General features: G+C 41.1%; 2 protein-coding genes across 2 annotated transcripts; one reads left to right on the forward strand and one right to left on the reverse strand.

The window, feature by feature from the left end:
* The first annotated feature begins 490 nt into the window (after positions 1-490).
* LOC138198251 (phosphomannomutase 1-like) lies at positions 491-9,364 on the forward strand. Its single transcript, XM_069149566.1, has 8 exons — positions 491-897; positions 1,638-1,755; positions 2,894-2,970; positions 3,252-3,343; positions 3,598-3,697; positions 4,155-4,230; positions 6,338-6,453; positions 7,775-9,364. The coding sequence occupies exons 1-8, from the start codon at positions 814-816 to the stop codon at positions 7,895-7,897; spliced, it is 786 nt and encodes a 261-aa protein (XP_069005667.1). The 5' UTR covers positions 491-813; the 3' UTR covers positions 7,898-9,364.
* Positions 9,365-10,726: 1,362 nt separating this feature from the next.
* On the reverse strand, positions 10,727-17,992 carry LOC138198252 (cold shock domain-containing protein C2-like). The gene is made up of 4 exons (XM_069149568.1): positions 17,823-17,992; positions 15,397-15,799; positions 14,174-14,296; positions 10,727-12,641 (listed from the first exon to the last, which is right to left on the reverse strand). Exons 2-4 carry the CDS (start codon positions 15,576-15,578, stop codon positions 12,479-12,481), a joined length of 468 nt encoding a protein of 155 aa, XP_069005669.1. The 5' UTR covers positions 15,579-15,799; positions 17,823-17,992; the 3' UTR covers positions 10,727-12,478.
* Between the last annotated feature and the right edge of the window lie 341 nt (positions 17,993-18,333).

An 18,333-nucleotide genomic window follows, 5' to 3' on the forward strand; every position in this document is an offset into this window, starting at 1 on the left:
GCAAACATTAGCTGATATTTCTCTTGTTTGCCAAACTGTGCAGCATCTTGGTCATGCAGATCAGCTGACTGTGATAGCACCACATAAAGCTGTTCACTGTGAAACTTTAACTTCCTTATATGCTTACTGTATTTACTTAGTGTGGGTGCTCAGAAAGCTGCAATCTTCCAGAATATATTTGTTTAAGTCTTTCACATGATAAAGGCCTAACTTGTAACCTGCATCAATAATTGTGTTTTTAAGTTCTAAGTTGGATGAGCATCAACATATTACACAACCACTGTTAACGTGTCCCACACAAATATACTTTGTGCCCCACATTTGGTTTGTTGGGGTCTCCTCAGCTCCTGCTCAATTTGTAGGTAAAAGGTCAACTGAACGTTTACTGGCCTATAAATTGACCTACCCCGCCCACTGTTGACGTCACGGCCTGTCCCCCCGGCGGTGATTGGCTGCTGCGTCGCAGCGATGCAAAAGAAGCCTGTCACGTACAGCACGCACGGCGTGTTTGCTGAGGATTGAGCCGAACCGGGACGAAGCTGACCCGAACCGACACACGACAGCAGAAAGAAGCATCTGTCTGAGGAGATCATTCACTTAATTTAAAACCTCAGGGTATTTATAAAAAAAAAACAAAAAAAAAAACAAACTAATGTATGTCAGCTGACTGCTTGAATACTCCGATTTATTTATTTCTTCCCCGGGTGAATGTGAATTTTGATGTTTGTTGAGTGGACCTTGCAGAATAAACCCAATCTGTAAAGCAGAATAAACCTAATCTGTAAAGCAGAAACACCTCAAAGAGAAGAAGAAATGGAGAAACCAAACGGCTTTTCCTCGGACAGAAACATCCTGTGCCTGTTTGACGTGGACGGCACCCTGACACCACCGAGAGAGGTGAGCCCACGATCGATGTGATCACTTATTCCCTGTTTCTATACCCTACAGTCTGTGGTTACTAGCTTCAAGATTTCACAACAGCTTCCCGCTCCTCCTCTGCAGACCCTCTGCTCTCATCATTTGCCTCTCACCGGGTTTTTCAGTGTGAGGACAATATGTGACAGCACCAGGCGTCCTCTTGACCTCATGTGCGCTTTCATACAGTGTTTGCATTTATTGTCTTACATTTATTGTTGCTTTCTCACGTACAAACATCAAGTGTTTACCGTGCACCATACTGCTGTGACGCACTGAGGCTGTGGTATGCAGGCTGGTAATGTATAGCTCAGTGGGTGTCTGGTGTCTTGTTTAAATGTGGAGACTGTCCTGATATTGTCACCTCTTGCTCCCTTTTAGTGCTCCTGTTTAATAAGGAGGGACATTGAAACACTTGTTGTGGGAACTGTGGCCATTTAGAAATAATATCTGTTTAAGATGTATGGGGTACATCTTTTTTGTGTGTGTGTTTTAATGCGTGGGTTCATTTTGGATTATGTGTGTATATATGTGTGTATATGTGTGTGTGTGTGTGTGTGTGTGTGTGTGTGTGTGTGTGTGTGTGTGTGTGTGTGCGTGTGCGTGTACACGCATGAGCTCGCCAGCGCCCAGAGCTGTTAAATAATCTGGTCTCCCTTGTGTGCAGCCTCTCTTTGTGAAAGGGAGCTTGAACTTGAAGTGTGTTTTCTTGTAACCTGCAGAAAATCGACCCACAGCTGGATGAGTTCTTCCAGAGTCTGCGGAGGAAGGTGAAGATTGGCATCGTGGGAGGGTCGGACTACTCCAAGATAGCAGAGCAGCTCGGGGAAGGGGATGATGGTGAGCAAGCATCTTTCTGTGTCAAACACAGACAGCTTACACACGTTATACCATCACGCATCGTGATCACGCATCATGACCTGACACTTTTTATTTTAACTTCTTTAATTGGACACTTGTCTACAGAGACTGGAGCAGAGAGTATTGGGAATCATTTAGGATTTAGGCCATGAGTGGCTTGAGCAGCTTCTTAGAGAGCAGCATAACATCATTGTAACAGCTATAAAAACAATGATTGTGGCTGAAAAAATGACGGATCATCTTTCTTTTTCGTTATATGTTGCACTTCGTGAGGCCGAGTTAGGACGGGTCTCTCGATGACTGACGGTTGCATTTCAACTCCTTATGAATTAAAAAAAAAAATGAACATGCTAAACTTTGTCGTGACCGACATCTGATCTCACGCGGTTCAGTTTACTTGATCAACTCTTGATTCTCGAACCTGCTCCCAAAACCCACCTGCACACTGGGTGTCAACACTGCAGCAACAACATCCTGCCAGCTGAGTGAACACGTGGCGGCATGAGCGTGCTGGTAAGCTGCCCGTCAGTAAATATCAGGCTGCTGCAGGAATGCAGACGTATTGTGTCAAAAGAGAGCTATGAGGTCTCATCGTCGTGCCAAGTGTGCTAAAGGTGAACCTTTTCTGACTACGTGATGCATGCGCACGGTTGGATGTTGTTACCACCTGAAGCGATGACCCATAAAAAATATTATAAAATTACAAGGACGGGTTGAAAATCGAATCATATTACCAAACATTATTTACTTCAAAAGTTATTGGCATTGTGTGTTATATCCTGTATGAACCAAATAAACAGAAACTGAGAGTTTATTGTAATTTGTTACCGTAATATTCAACATTTATTACATCATCAGCTTCTACTTAATTTTAGCTTGTTAGATTATTCTATTTTCAAAATAAAGTGATTAAAATAGCTTTCAAACAAGCTTCCAAAGTGCCAGACTTTCCCTGTCGACTGTTGTTGGCAGAGAACAAAGTGAATGAGAAGGTCACACAGATTAAACTTGACGTTTCCAGGCAGTGTTACACAGACTGTAATCTGTTCTTTGAATGGTTTCTTATGTGTGTTGAAGAGAAGCAGATGAACCCATTCACCCTTCTCCTCTCTTGCAGTGATACACAAGTTTGACTATGTGTTTGCTGAGAATGGGACAGTGCAATACAAAGATGGGAAACTCCTCTCAAAACATGTAAGTGGACACACAAAGATGAAGTTTTCATGTCTTGTCAGTATTGTGGATTACATTCATTGCCAGATGTTTAAGTCTCCTGCATTGGTTTCTGTAACTTGTTATCCATAGTTTTAATTTATTTTACTGAGTATTACTTATTTTTTACATTTTATTGTTTTATTATTGTAATCAGTGCTGTTTTCTTGCTCTGAAACACTATTTGCTGCATATTTGCGTGAATAAAAAATAATGCATACACAGCAATTTTTCAATAATGAAGTACGTTTTCACCCTGACAGGCCATCCAGAACCAGATCGGGGAGGAGCTGCTGCAGGACCTGATCAACTTCTGCCTCAGCTACATGGGGCTCATCAAGCTGCCAAAGAAAAGGTGAGAGGCAGACCAAACTTATAAAACAAATAGGCCGCTAGTTACTTAAACCTCCACATACACACTCACATCTTTGACCTGTAATCCAGGTATGCAGGAATCCCAGATTTCTTTATTCATGAGGAATGACCTGTTAAAGCAGGATCAAATATTCCTCTTGTGATTTCTGTGCAGGAAAAAAACTATTACTGCTAAAATTCTTCTTGGTTTCTGTATCAGTTACCCTTCAACAATGCATCGCTTTCTGCCTGCAGGGGGACGTTCATCGAGTTCAGGAACGGCATGATCAACATTTCCCCCATCGGTCGGAGCTGCACACTGGAGGAGCGACTCGAATTCTCTGAAATCGACAAGGTAAACTACTTTCCTTTTATTTCCTTATTTGCTAGCAATCACTAACAAATGGGTTAAATGGTGAAATGGTAATCTGAACAAACTGTGTCATGGCAAACTCTCTCTCTGTCTTACAAAGTGTCCAATCAGAGAGACAGAGGGAGGTCAAACAGTATTGAGCTTTCAGGACAGTTTAACTGAATCTCCATTGATGGCTCACAGAGCCAGGCAATATAAAGGAAGCACATAGCAGCAGAGGAGGAGAGCTTTAACCCTCGAGTTACCTGCTGACATGTAAACAGCTGGATCCTTTGCTATGTTCAAAGAGAAGAACGTGTTTACTGTAGTAGGTAATATGAATGACACATTTCTTGGGGAATAAGGCTCACAGCATGGTCATTATGCTAAATGAATACACAAAGCTTGTTTGTGCAGCATCAGCATCAACAAAGTAACCGGTTTGTCATTTGTCCCACAGAGAGAGAAGATCAGGGAGAAGTTTGTTGCTGCTCTGAAAGAGGAATTTGCAGGAAAGGGACTAAGATTCACGAGAGGTGAGATATTTAGCCACACTAATAGGTTTTTCTTTTCAAATACATAATTTTTGCAACATTTACACTTATCATCCACAATATTCCAGCGTGTTTGAATCCCTCAAACTTTTAAATTTGCTGGTCACCCCATTATAGGTCGAATGATAAATTATTGCTTTTTAATTTGAAGTTGGGGGAAACAGAAGTCTTACAAAACATTGAAGCAAACATCCACATCACTTCTGATTGGGTCTTATCAGTCATGATGTGTCCTTCCGTGATTCGTCACGCTTCTTTTCTTGTGTCAGTGTGGATGTAGCCTAGAAACCTGCTCCATCACTCTTTAAAACCTGAATGTCTGAAGTCTACATTCCAGCAAAAAAACCCTGAATTTCCTCTTAAATTGAGTAAAGATGATCAAAATAGCGGACGTTCAATGTGAATTTTATTTGTTATTTGTTTGTTTTCATACACTGTTATTATTTAGAAGCTTTGATTACTGTAATCCCTCCGAGAATATACAACAAAATCTGTTCATCAAACTAACCTCACTCTCACAGGCTTTGATCTAGTGTCATTGTAAGAGTTGTGTGCTCTGAGTAATAGTGGTCAGACCAGTTAGAGGATCATTGTTTGTGTTCATGTTCTCAAAGGAAGAAAAACAAGGTCATCAGTATTCTGTTTACAACATCTCAGCTTAATGAAAAACCAGTTTTACAGCATATCTTTCTGTCTGCTGTCTTTAAAAAAAAAAAATACCCCATTGTCTCCCATCATGTGTGTGTTTTGGATCTTGTGCTGGACATTGGATGCCTCAGTTAACTATTACAGCGACACTGTTTATGTGTACAGTGTGGCAAAAGCGCAGCAGGAAGGTGAATGAGGTGCTCGATATTTGCTTACTAGGTGTGAACTGCTGTCGATGACGCGTAAAGGCGAGACAGACCGGATTGTTTTCCCTGACGTGTAGGGGCAAGAACAGATGTTACATAAACAGATACGTAGGAACAAAAGATATAATTTGCTGCGGTTGCCGATGTGTAAAGCAGTTGTGGTTGTTTTTGTGACATCGGTGCCATTTGCAGTGATTTTACAGTTTACTCTGTTGACTCTGACAGCTCGACAGCTCCAGAAGATGTGTGGATCTGTAGATTTATTTGTTTGCCCCCCTCCAAGTTTCCCTCCATCTCCTGGCTGATATCTGCAATAGGCGTTATATAAACCTGAAACTGTATCCGATCTGCACTGAGTGTTCAGACTGTGAGGGACACTCTGTGTGCTAATGACAGGGATTGATTTTCCCCGTTAAATGACACCAGTCACAGAGGAGGTGTTTAACAGAAGCAAACAATGTGAACAATCTGTACCCGTATGAGGAAAATGTCTGAACATTCAAGTTCAAGGGCTTATCTTATATATATATCCCTGCAACGTCTCCCTTGTTGCGCCCCTTTGTCTAAGATTAACAAGGCAGTTTCCGTTGCAGATGTGATTGAAGCACTGAGCTGTTTATATTCTGGGGTTAAAGGTGTTCGGGATGGAGGCGTGCGGAGGGTGTGTGAGGAAAGCAGCCCTCTGATTGGCTGCTGGAGAGCTGTTGTGGTTGCTGTTGTTAAATCCTTCAGCTGAGAGAAAAGACAGTAAAAGTTATTTAAGGTGGGAAAAGAGGGCGGGGGGGGGGGGAAGGGCGAGAGAGAGAGAGAGAGAGAGAGCGAGAGAGAGAGAGAGAGAGAGAGGACTGAAAGGGAACTGCTGCTGCTGAATGCCTTTGAGGGACATTTTTCAGCATTTTTCAAAGGTCACTGGGTTCATTTGGCCAGCAGCTGAGTGAGGACAGAGCTGCTTCTGTCACTTTTAAAGGGGAAAAAACAGCAGTAATGAGAACCAGAGCTGGACTGTGCAATGCAGCGATTTTTGTAAGATGCACACCACAACTATGACATGTTCCCAGCCATATCATCCCACATATCACAATTACAGGATACAGGAAATATGTTTGGTATTGTTTTGACAAAAATGGAAATGTCAGCCAACAAGTTCTCTGAGGCTTCAGAGCAAACACATATTTTCCTCTTTATTCCTCATTATGATAATAATGATGATCCTGTTTGTCATTGTCTCGTCTCAGGTGGTCTCATTAGCTTCGACGTGTTTCCGGAGGGCTGGGACAAGAGACTGTGTTTAGAGCTGCTGGAGAGCGAAGGCCTGGGCTCCATCTACTTCTTTGGCAACGAGACCTCAGATGTAAGTTCATTGTCGTCACAGAAACTCTGCGTACATGACGACAGAGAAAATCTGGACATCTAAACATTAGATCTCATTAAAGGGCCAGTCAAGTTTTCATTTTCATTTGTTTTTTTATGGACCTTGTTTTGTGCATTAGGCCATTTTCTAACAGCAAATAAACTTTCCCCAAACTTCTGCCATGAAGTTCTGAAGGCCACTACTGTCTACATGGGAGAACAGATTGTTTGAAGTGGGGTTGTATGAGATGCTTCTCCATAGCCGGTGTATTAACTGCAGTAAATAGGGGTCAGCGTGTCCCCAGTTTGGAGAAGCAGGAAACTCCACCAGCACAGTAGCTAAGCTATATACTGCTGTTGACGTGGTCGGTAACAAAACCTATTTTAGCCACCTAAACAAAACATCAAAGTTGCACAATAACACCAACAAGGCAGTGGTAGACCAGCAACTCCTGTGCAATTAAAATGACTGTTTTTGTTTAAAGCAGTCTGGTGCCTTTAAAGAGAGCAATATAAATGCTTTACTTCCCTGTCAGAAAGTAAAGCAGTCAAATGATTCAAAATAGAAAGCACACTTAAACTCATTTGAATGATTTTAGGAGATTTTAGTTGTTGACTCCGTCCACCGCAGCACATTGCTTTGCTTCCATGCTGGTACAACAGCCTGGTGGTCCACAATGGGGACGTGTCCACAATGGGGACGTGTCAACCCCCCCATCTACTGCAGGTAATACCTACTATGGATAAATACCTTAATCAACCCCACTTCAAACAATCTGTATCATCTCTTAAATATTTCCTTTAATTCAATTTAAGGGGTCATACGCTTTAGGTAAGCTTGTGTGTTTTTTTCCTGGATGTTATAATTTCACAGTAACACAACTTACAATTGAAGAATTTAACCATAAGCCACTGACCTCTTGTACACTTGATTTGATATACTAACAATATCTTAGGCAGCAAACCTCACTTAGACGGAGTGTCCGCATACTTTTGACTGAACAGTAACTCTTAAAAACTGTCATATGGAAGTGTGAAATTCAAACATGTTAATTTCTGCTGTAATGGATGCAGCGACTGAAGGAAAAGTCGTTGAGGTTTGTCTGAGGTTTGGGGTTGTAAGCACACGCACAGACTCCTGTTAAGCCTCAATGGTTCAGTCAGGTCAAACTGTCCAAGCACAGGTCAAAGGTCACAGAGTAGGCACGCCTCAGCTGAATGGACGTTGAGCTCCATTTCGAGGCTTTGAAGAGAAACAAAACAACCCAAAACAACCTGCAGTATTCTGCTCGGTTTATTCATTTTGGATATTCTGTCCGTAGGGAGGAAACGACTATGAAATTTTCAACGACCCTCGGACCATCGCTTTCACCGTCTACTCTCCAGAACACACAGCCAGCCTCTGCCGGCAACTTTTCTTCGAAGCTTCACCGCCCGAGTCCTGACGTCTTGACCCGCTCCGAGTCCCTTCACCCACATGTTCCTCTGAACTAGAGTCTGTGGGTGTCTGCTGGTCTGACAGCCAGTCCCTTGAACCCGGGCTATTTATTAATTGCTGAAAGGTACCACTACTAATCTCTCCATGTTATTAGTATTATTACTAATTCTAAATGGACAGCAGTGGGGTGGCTTGACTACATTGCTTCAGTAAGTTGTTTTTATTTTTTTGTTTTTCATTTTTTTTTTAATTTTTAATTTTATTTGACTTTATTAATCCCCGAGGGGAAATTTTTAAATGAAGGGACCGTTACGGAGGACGTGCTACATGTTGCTGAGTGTTGAAGTTTTAAGTACCGGGCCGGAAGACTGCAGAGTCCCACCGCTGCAATGTGTAACATGAAATTAGCCATGAAATGTAAAGAAATTTTAAAACATTCAGCACTATGGAAAGTTTAATACTCCAGATTACTTACAACATAAAGAGATGTTTTGCACTAATGTTGGCGTAATTTTATACCAATAGTTGGTAATGTCTTGTAAATACTATGAGGAGTGATGAGAGTGAATGAGTGATATTCAAACAGGTGATTTTGTTTGTTGTTTTGTGAATTCATTTTAAAACTTAGATGTGAATCTTGTGTTTGAGAAGATAAGGGCAGTTCTTCCTCTTGAGTTGAGGATATAGGAATCATTCCAGGTGTTTTGATGTCTAAACTGGATGCAATTTGTTGCTGGTTTACTATGTCATGCCCTGACCGTCACATGTTTTAACTCAAAAAGAAAGAAGCTTTTCCTTGTTTTGCTTCTCGAGGTCCTCTGGATGCATTTACGTGAAAGTTTGAACAGATTTATATATTTAAAACTGGACATTACTGACTCCGTGAATTCATCTTAAACAGTGAATTAAGCTACCGTGACTATGTCACTCTTTAAACTATTGGGAGTTATATGACAACTTCCTGCGTAAAATATTTTTACAACCTGTATCATGACCTGCACAGTGACTATGTGATTGATCGCTGATGCTTGAGCCCTTACAGAAAAAACACATGAATTTGATATGTGCAAAAACTCTTGTAATTACATGTAAACATAACTTATTTTCCCTGTTATCATATGTTGCAGCATGTGTCATACATGTGATCACGTGTCCAATTTCTCTTTTTGTAAGGGAGTCCTTGTAGCAACATGGTCTTTTCAACAGCTGCTACAAAGGGTTTTTAAAATACTTTTTAGAAATGCAAAAATTTCCTTTCTGTCGTAGTTCAGAAAAACACTCCTGTTTGACAGATCGTTTTTATGAATACGAGGATTTTGGTACATTTTACAGATCTGTTTCTGACTGTTAACTCTTTCACCTGATCGTAAACACACACATGAAAATGAGCTTTGATGTGTCACTGATGCTAACCGTGAGATTATGTCTCTTCATTGTCTATTGATTGTAATAAATTTTGATATCATTTCATCAACCTGACCTCTCTCTTCTTTACCCTGTTGGATCAAACTAGGCTTTGATCTTCCTTATTTGCGATTTGAGGCATTCATGCTGCTCAAACTCAACACCTTCTCAGTAAACATGTAACAATTCCTCTCTGCAGTGGAGGAATGGAACTGAGTATATTTACTCAAGTACAGATTCAAAGTTCTTGTACTTTACGTAAGTATTTCCATTTGAGGTTACTTTATACCATACTACATTTCAGAGGGAAATATTGACCGCTTTAGTTGCTTTTCAGATTACAATTTTTCATACCCGTCCTGTTAAATGAAAACCAGGTATCTCCAAAGTTCTGATTTATAAATTTGAACATTTGTGATAAAGTAAAGGATGAAATGTCTTTCATTTCAGTATTTGAGAAAATACTCCCCCTTAATTTTACTTCTCTTGAATTGTAAAATGTTAGAAAGCTGAAAACAGGACCGTTTTTCTGAGCCTTTTCACTTTTTAGAGATACATGGTTCTCACAGGACAGCGACACTACAAACATATGATGATATTATAGCGTATGATGCGTTCCTGCAGATCAGGGGTCTCCTGTCTTTTTATCTCTGAGAGCTACTTTGACTAAATAAAAGCGTCATAGAGCTACTTATGTTGAGTAACATTTTAACATTCAACCTGTCATTCTCCATCCTGCCACTAGATGCCTCCAATCTGTTTCCAGCTCCTCTCAGGGTTTGAACCAGTCAGATTTTCACTTGATTCATGCTCTGTATGTTGTGTACCGCATTGTCATCTGCTTACCCATTTTGTTCCTTGCCCCTGAACCTGCCTGAAAGCTCTGATCATTCTTGTTGTAGGCTACTTTGTCCATAGTTATGTGGTTTTGTAACCACATAATCTGTTTCTTGTACAGATTATTCTTTACAGTTTGTCTGTTTCCCCAGATGAAGGTTAACAGAATAAACACCAGATTCTTTCATGGGCATCGAGGTCAACATTTTTTTTTTTACCTTTTAATACACAAAGTTCTCTGTGCATGTTAGATATACTTTTGTCAATATGACTGGATTTCCATTTCTGTGACGTGCTCTATGGGATCACACAGAGCTTTTTACCATCTTCATATCTTTTGAACCATAAATAATACAAACAATCAAACTCTCGCTACGTGAGCAAATGGGCCCTAATGTATTGAAATAATAATAAATGAATGGTTAACAAGTTCAGGACACTTTGACAAGACACTTGACTGTTGTCAAAATCAAACCTGTGACATCATTATGAGGCAGTGTCTCTTTGTAATGAGCTGTCGACCTTCATACCACTCCTCTTCCTCTTTTAGAGTGACTCCCACTTCCAGCTAAAGAAACACACCTTCTGTCGAAACTTGTGATAAAATGCTTTAATGTTCTTTCAAGGCTCAGTAGAAGTCATCATGGGGGTCACCGCCACAGAGTGGCTCGTCCACAGAGACTCAAAGAAAAGGTGCCCTTTGATGTGACACAAATAGACGAAATTTCATGTTGAATAAATTCAGGCAGTGACACTGACAAGATGCATAGAGACTCTATGAGAACACGTAATAGAAAATGATTTACAGTACAGCATTTAACCTGAATAACTACAAACAACAATGTGACAATGAGCTCTATTGGCACCAACTATGTAGTCATGGAGTTCACCATCACACTGACTACACTCAATACATCACACACAGATAGATGGTTTTCTAATCATAGAAAAAGACACTTAGAAATGTAGTTTTTAAATAAACCACGACTCCAGGCCTTTTTTTAAATGGGAATTTTTTTTTTTAAACAAAAAACAGTAAAACCTGGTGGTGATGTCTGAAGTTGTGTTTCAGAGAGATAATTCAACTTTCTTGAGTGCTGTATTATCTAAAATATAGAGCCTGTAATCTGAGGACACGCATATACAGTATGAACAAATAAATAATTCAAATAAACAACAACCAATAAGACCAAATAGCGAAAGGTCCAGTTTTTAGGAAAATACTTGCAATTGTGTTCCTTTCAAAATAAAGCAGGCCTATGTATGTTGTTTTTTTCTTTAATGTTTTTGAAATGTCCGTGTATGGTCTAGTGTGGCCTGTCTGCCTCAGTCTGCCATCACAACAGACTGTATTCCTAAATTTCCAACTAACTTTCACGTCAAAATTCAGTACATTTCCTTCTCAATTTTAAAACAAAACTTCCTGTATTTGTCTGGTCGTGTTTCTAAAATAGGGATCTGAAACCAAAAAAGAGATTATGAGACATCCAGTCAAAGGGTGCACATACTAATATTTGGATTACTGTATAGTTTTCGATTCTAATGCAAAACCGGTTAAGATTGTCAACTTGCCATTTTTCCTTTCTTTTTCTCAGCAACAAAGTTATTCATGGCCATAACAACTTTTTCACTACCATCCACTATCTGTTCAAATTAAAGTTTGACCTCATCTCGCAACACTCTGCACTTGATGTAAAAACAGTGCAAGTCGCAATAAGTCATCTGACCCACACACACGCTGGGTGCCAGCATGTGATCCTGGAAACTTCGATGATGTAAACAACTGAATAACAGCTGCTAAGAAGGAAGTAAAACTGAATCCAGCCTTTTGTTTAACCTCTCTTCCTCTCCTCACACTCAGCAGTCATGTCGCAAGTTGCAGATCTGCTCATTAAAGTATTAAGTTCTCTCAGTGTTTCATCCCTCACACTCTCTGATCTCCAGGAAAACACAACAACACTGAGTTCCTCCCATGTTGAGAAGTTTGACCTCCTCACTGTTCACTTTACAATCCTACCTCAAAAAAATGAAATAAAATGAATGTGACTTTGTCCTAAAACTGACTAAATGGTGGGTTTCACATGCACAGCAAACTCATCAGTGTAGAGGACAATTTTGAACAGAGTATGTGAGCTCTGTGAGTAGGTAACTGTCAACACCAACGACTTAACTATGGAGTCTTATCAACACTGGACACTTTGCTGTGCAGGTACATATTTGGATTTTTTTTTTTTTTTTTTTTAAAAGAGTTTGAGCACAGCAAAGTAAGTTAGGAGTCCCAGAGCACTTCTACCACCCCCCCATCCAACCCTGACTGGTTCAACCGCTGGCTCCTGGATCATAGGCCCTACGAGCTGATGATCTGCCCAGACCAGGTCTCGTGTTTCGTCCCTGGGTTGAGATGTGTGATCTTCACCTCGACCGCCTGCACCTTCAGGTTCTTGGGAGGGACCCGGGAAATTTTGTACGTGACCTCATCTCCCTCAACTGGGACGTACTCCCCCTCAATGCTGTAACACAGAAAAATTTGGACAATGCAGTATGAGTAAGATTGGTCAGTTTTGCTTTGATGTATTAATGCAAGGAGGGTTACAAATGACATCTAAACACAGGAAGTGCCATCACAAATCAAAAAACATCCAACAGAAAAGTTAGAGCACAATTGTCCCTTTTAGACTGTCGCAATTTGATAATACACAGACAGTGAAACTCTGGAGATGATTGAAACCTACAGTGCAGGACTTAATGTCCTGTACAATCAAGCCCAAACAAATTCACACACTGCTCATTAATCCTGTAACCGCCAGGTAAATCTGATGTCTGGTGCGACGTGTCTGCACCAGCATACCAGTAGTGATGCGTTTTTAGTCGTCCATTAATGATTGTTTTGTGAGGCTGCAGTGACAAAGAGTGAGAAAATTATTACGCAACCAAGAAAAGTTTCTGGAGTGGATGTTTCTGATAAAAAAAAATTAACATCAGTGTTCAGAGTGAGGATTAAGGTTAAAGAAAAGAAAGCGATGGCTGGCGAGCACAAACACAGACATTCATTGGTGTGTAGTAATGGCCAGAAGCATTCGACAAAAGCTCCACACTGCAGGTTTAAAGCAGTAGCTCTCGACCTTTTGACCTTTTAATTCCAAATTAAGCTTTGATTAAGCTTTCAATCAAACAGCACAATGATAAATCATAAAAACTAAATGTTTGTTTCCTTTTCATATTGTGTAATTTAATCACATAATAAAGAACAAAACTACACTGGCCCTGAGAGCTCAGCGCACTGCAACTTAACAAACACATGAAGCTGGACTCCTTGAAGTGGTCTCAATGTTCAAATCAATAAACCAGCGGATTAAAGGAAGCGGGGTTTACGGGGTTGAAAAGGTGAAAACCACGTTCAAGTATGGTGCTGGAACCAGAATGCAATTGGCTTAGTTTATCTTAGCTTAGCATAAAGACACAGAAGCAGCTACCGTCCCCTCTTTGACCTTCCAGACTTTAATGCGTGTACATGTTGTAACTGTTTGACATGATATCTGTGTCTACACTCAATTAACGGACTACAGCATTATACACTCTTAAATACTCAGCGTGAAAGAAGCTATAGGTGTATTTCTTTATACTTTATACAGAGCACAGAAAACAAAGTCATATGAGGTGAGAGACATGCAGATATTTGGTTGCAGGATAACTTGATAACCTTGCATCATCTGTATGCAGAAATATCACAGTTTTGTTTTTGCTGAGGTTGTTGTACTATTTTATGTACTGCTTGTTCTAAATAAAAAGGCAGAAAAAAAAACCAGCAGCTGCTGCACTCTGTGTATCCACTCATTGTTACGGAGTCCTCGGAGAAATGAGAAAGCAATTTTTTTGTACGAGAAAAATTTGCTTTGTATTTGAAATAAGCCCGTACGTAAACAGTGTTGTTTGCTGAGTCCTACAGTACGAGTTGATGCTGCAGATCTGCAGTGAGTTCGCGCTGCTGTTTGTGATTCAGCTCATGTTTGTCTGATGTGTGTTCAGTGTTGTTGCCACTCACTCTGAGATGTGAACAAAGATGTCTTCACTGCCGTGGGAGGGTCGGATGAAACCGTGACCTTGTGACCTGGAAAAGTTCTTACACACGCCCTTATAAACTGGACCTGAGTGAGCGCGTACCGTACTGCAAGGAGAGAGAGAGAGGGAGAGAGACCATTAACTTACTCATCTTGTTACAACTTCCTGTGTTAGTAGAAAAAAACAAAAACAAGTAGAAAGAGCTGTTGAGAGCAGTGTGTATGTGATACAACTCCTGGTTCAGACGCTCTCGAGTGTTAAGACGACGTTCACAATTGAGGTGAGAAGGAAAGATGAAGTGCTGAATCAAATCAACTCCTACACGCAGCCTCATGATGTCACAACGCCACGGCAGCAGCGATGAGAACTCCAATCCGCTGACTCAGAGAAAACTGTACGCTATTTAATACTACCAGTTAAAATGACTCTGATGCAGGTGAAGGCACTTCAGTCAAAGTTTTACTCACAAAGAACACAAACTTAAAGCATCAGAAGTTCTCCACTTATTATGTAGTATGACAGTGTCTCTGCTCAGTGCTGTATGATTATGTTGCGTTAAGGTGGAACCAATTTTAGCTACTTTAAAAACTTTATAGAAACACATCATATGAGCTCATTTGTATTGAAAAACTTCATCTGCAAAGTTACAGCTGTCAGATAAAGGGGGCTGTTTCTAAAAAGGCTCTTTTTTACAGAGGATTTGTTGGCTATAACCTGCAGCTCTACTAAAATTAACTGCTTATAGATCTGTTATTACTCAGTTTTGATTTGTCAAAATCATGGATCGTGGATTTTGCACGTCCTACAAATTAAGTGTGTATTAGCTTCAAACTAAACCTTAGTAAATTATTTATTATCATTATTTTTTAATGAGCCTTTCCAGCTACTAGGCTGTAGATATTTTAGTTTTGTGTATATTGTTAAGCAGCCTGTAGGCTCAATGTTGTTGTTTTTTCTATTTATCCTTTGCAGCACGTGGTAACTTTGTTTTAAAAGGTGCTATTATTTCGTAAAACCATTAATTAAAAAAAAAAAAAAAAAACGATTTAACGAGAGCTTAAAAAAATGTAATTCATGGTTTTATAAACAGGTTGTTGATGAATGTAGCAGAGTGGAAGTTGAAGTGTCAAAGTAGCATGAACTGTTGAAACCTGGATTGCACTTCCTCTTTTCACCTGTTAATGGTAAACAGACCGATCGACTCACGCGGAGTAGGTGCGCGTGCGTTTGGTTGGCAGCGGGCTGGGCAGATCCCGAGGCAGCGGCTGCTCCTTCCCGTCCTCCCACACTCGGCTCCTCTCCCTCAGGAAAGGAAAGGAGAGGGTGAGATGGGAGTTGGGCGAGCGCAGCGGGGTCCCGGAGGGCGACGTGAGGCTGTGATCCGCCATGTCAGATGTGATGAAGAGGAGCAGGAGGAGGAGGAGGAGGAGGAATGTTGAGGATGATGTGGATGCAGTGTTCTTCTTGCTGCTGCTGATGATGATGATGATGATGGGCTGCTGATGTATGTGGGAGTCCGTCTGCTTGGAGCTGCCTGCCTGAGTGTGGGACGCGGGCTCAACCGGGATCCAGGTCAGGGCTGTCACCTCAAGTCTGTCAACAGGACTTCCTGTGAGGAGAGAGACCGAAGAGACGTGATTTAACGAAGGGAGATCAAGGAGCTGTCAGACTTTTCACATCTGATGGCAGAGAGGAGGGAGGAGAGGGCGGCATTCAGCCAACAAAGAACCATCAACCAAATTTGGGCAAATTTTGGTGTTTTTTTTTTAACATAAATTTTGTGTGTCCTTTCAAACTCTTTCATCAAATGTGAAATGTATGTCTGAAGATAAAATTTCATAGCAGCAAGGTCACAAATGTTGCAATGACACAGCCAACAATGATCAGTCTCGTGACCTTTAAATCAAGCAGCCCCTCCTCACATTATAGTATATAATTTATAGTTTTGTGTTTCTATAAAGCTGACCGTTTTTCTTTCATTCAGTGCATCAGATCCAGACGCACTACAGTCTAGGTTGTCTTTTAAACATTTAACAGGCTATCCAAGCTCCACCTGAGATTAAAAAAAAAAAAATTAAAAAGGTGAAGAGATCATCGGGGTTATTTTGTCAGACTTGACACTAAAAAAATATTTTCCATTTTAAATCAGTTGAGTTTGGGATGTAAAACTTGGTGGAGGGCCCCTTTAAATCCAGACCCAAAATTCCTATTTCCTATGATTTTTTTTTTTTTACCCTTTGCACGTCTCCCTTTGGGGCAGTTAGCAGCTCTCTGCATCGCACTCCAATCCCGTGTGATTGATTTATCTCCCAAGCCACCCGAGGCATAAACGTGGAGATTAATTTTTTTTTTTTTTCATTTCTACTTGATTTACATTTCTTCTGCTCCGTGTATTACAGGCAAAGTAAATTCAACAGCCTACAGATTGGAGTTCGAGAGGATGTAGCTGCTGCTTTTAGGTCATCCATCCACCGTTAATCATATGCTGTTTGGTCAGGTGACCTTGCCCTCCTCCCCTTTATAATCTGTTTTCTCCGCGCGGTGATATTTTCATTGTGACTGAATGACCTATATTAGCATGCGCGGGTGATTCAACCTCAGAAGAACCTTTAACACAGGAAAACAAACACCTTTCGTTTATGTATAGGCGTGTGTGTGTGTGTGTGTGTGTGTGTGTGTGTGTGTGTGTAGGACGTTTATTTTTCTATACGCCCACTCCACCGCTTGTGATGACGCAGACCCGCGGCGTGACGTCAGAACAGCTGCAGAACTCCGCCGCCAGTGGTGCGTTCGTGACGTCAGTGGCCAGTTCCCGAATGAACAATTAGGATGACATATCTTGTAATATAGATACTCCTACAGAAGTAACGCTATCACGGGAGAGACATCACGCAGCGATCCGGACATTGATGTGAGTTTTAAGATGATGGTAAGGCGAGAGGCTGCTGTGATTGGACAGAAACATGTAGAGTAACACCGTTTGCACTTTCAAACACAGGCAGCAGCAGGAACACATCCAGACGTGCAGAAATCAAGACGGTCCTGGCTCCTACTGATGGGACATGGAGGAGGTTTGTCCGCGTCCCGGTCCCATCATTATGAAAAGGCATGACAACTGTGACTATGAACACTGTATGTGTTTGTGTAGTTTCCCCCGACAGTTTCACGCACTTTACTTTACTCGCAGGACCTTAATGAATAAAAAGCCGTGCTTTCTTTCTTTGGATTTCACCTGCTTTTATATCAACAAACAGCGAAGCGTGAAGAAATGAACCCCCAACTCACAGCTCCAGGGGAAACAAAATAATCTCTGCAATTCATTCAAACTGTGTGAAAAGAGGGAAATGCTCTGAGAGCTCGGAGACAACATGACTGAAACATAAGCTGGGTGAGAGGTCGGTTCATAAGCAACAATAACCAGCTGGTGGCCAGACATGCGTGGAGGCTTGACGTCTATCAACCTCCTTACAACCAGATCAAATGTGTATTTTTTTATTTCAACGGTCACTGTCTGTCCAGGATACATTGTCCCGATCAAAGAAAATAAAAATAAAAAGCACAATGCCACACTGACACACTCTCTCCCCCTGCAGCCACTTACACATGCAAATATTCACAGAAATTGTACTTACTGCATTGGGTGCGCTGCGAGGTTGAGGGCGATCAGTTTGCGCGCGAGTGTGTGCTTTAAGTCGGTGTGTATTATATAACGAGTAATTTAATAAATAAGTCGACTAAATCCGCGCAGACCGACGGAAAACCCTGATGTGACGGTGATAGAGGGGCTGCTGAGTCTGCGCAGCTGGCGGAGATTCCGATGGCGTGATGTGACTCCGTGTGTGTGTGTGTGTGTGTGTGTGTGTAAATGACTTTCTTTATTCCTTGACTTGCATGTTATCTGCAGAAGGAACATCGCGTCCAGTGCAGCGAGGTATTCGTTGTCTCTTCCATCATTTTATAATGTTTACGATATTGTTCATCACGTAAACATATGCTGATGACAACCGTCCAAACAGTTATGATACCAACGATGAGCTCATATCCACATTATTTATGAGGCTGATCCAAAGGGCCCTGCAGCGATAGGCACATGCATCCTGTTCAGCCATACATTTCTGCAGGCAATATTTCTGCAGTTCCAAA

The sequence above is a fragment of the Embiotoca jacksoni genome, unplaced genomic scaffold (assembly GCF_022577435.1).
Source record: "Embiotoca jacksoni isolate LCO1_2020_lvr unplaced genomic scaffold, fEmbJac1.0.p SCAF_15, whole genome shotgun sequence".
In the NCBI taxonomy this organism is placed as follows: domain Eukaryota; kingdom Metazoa; phylum Chordata; class Actinopteri; family Embiotocidae; genus Embiotoca; species Embiotoca jacksoni.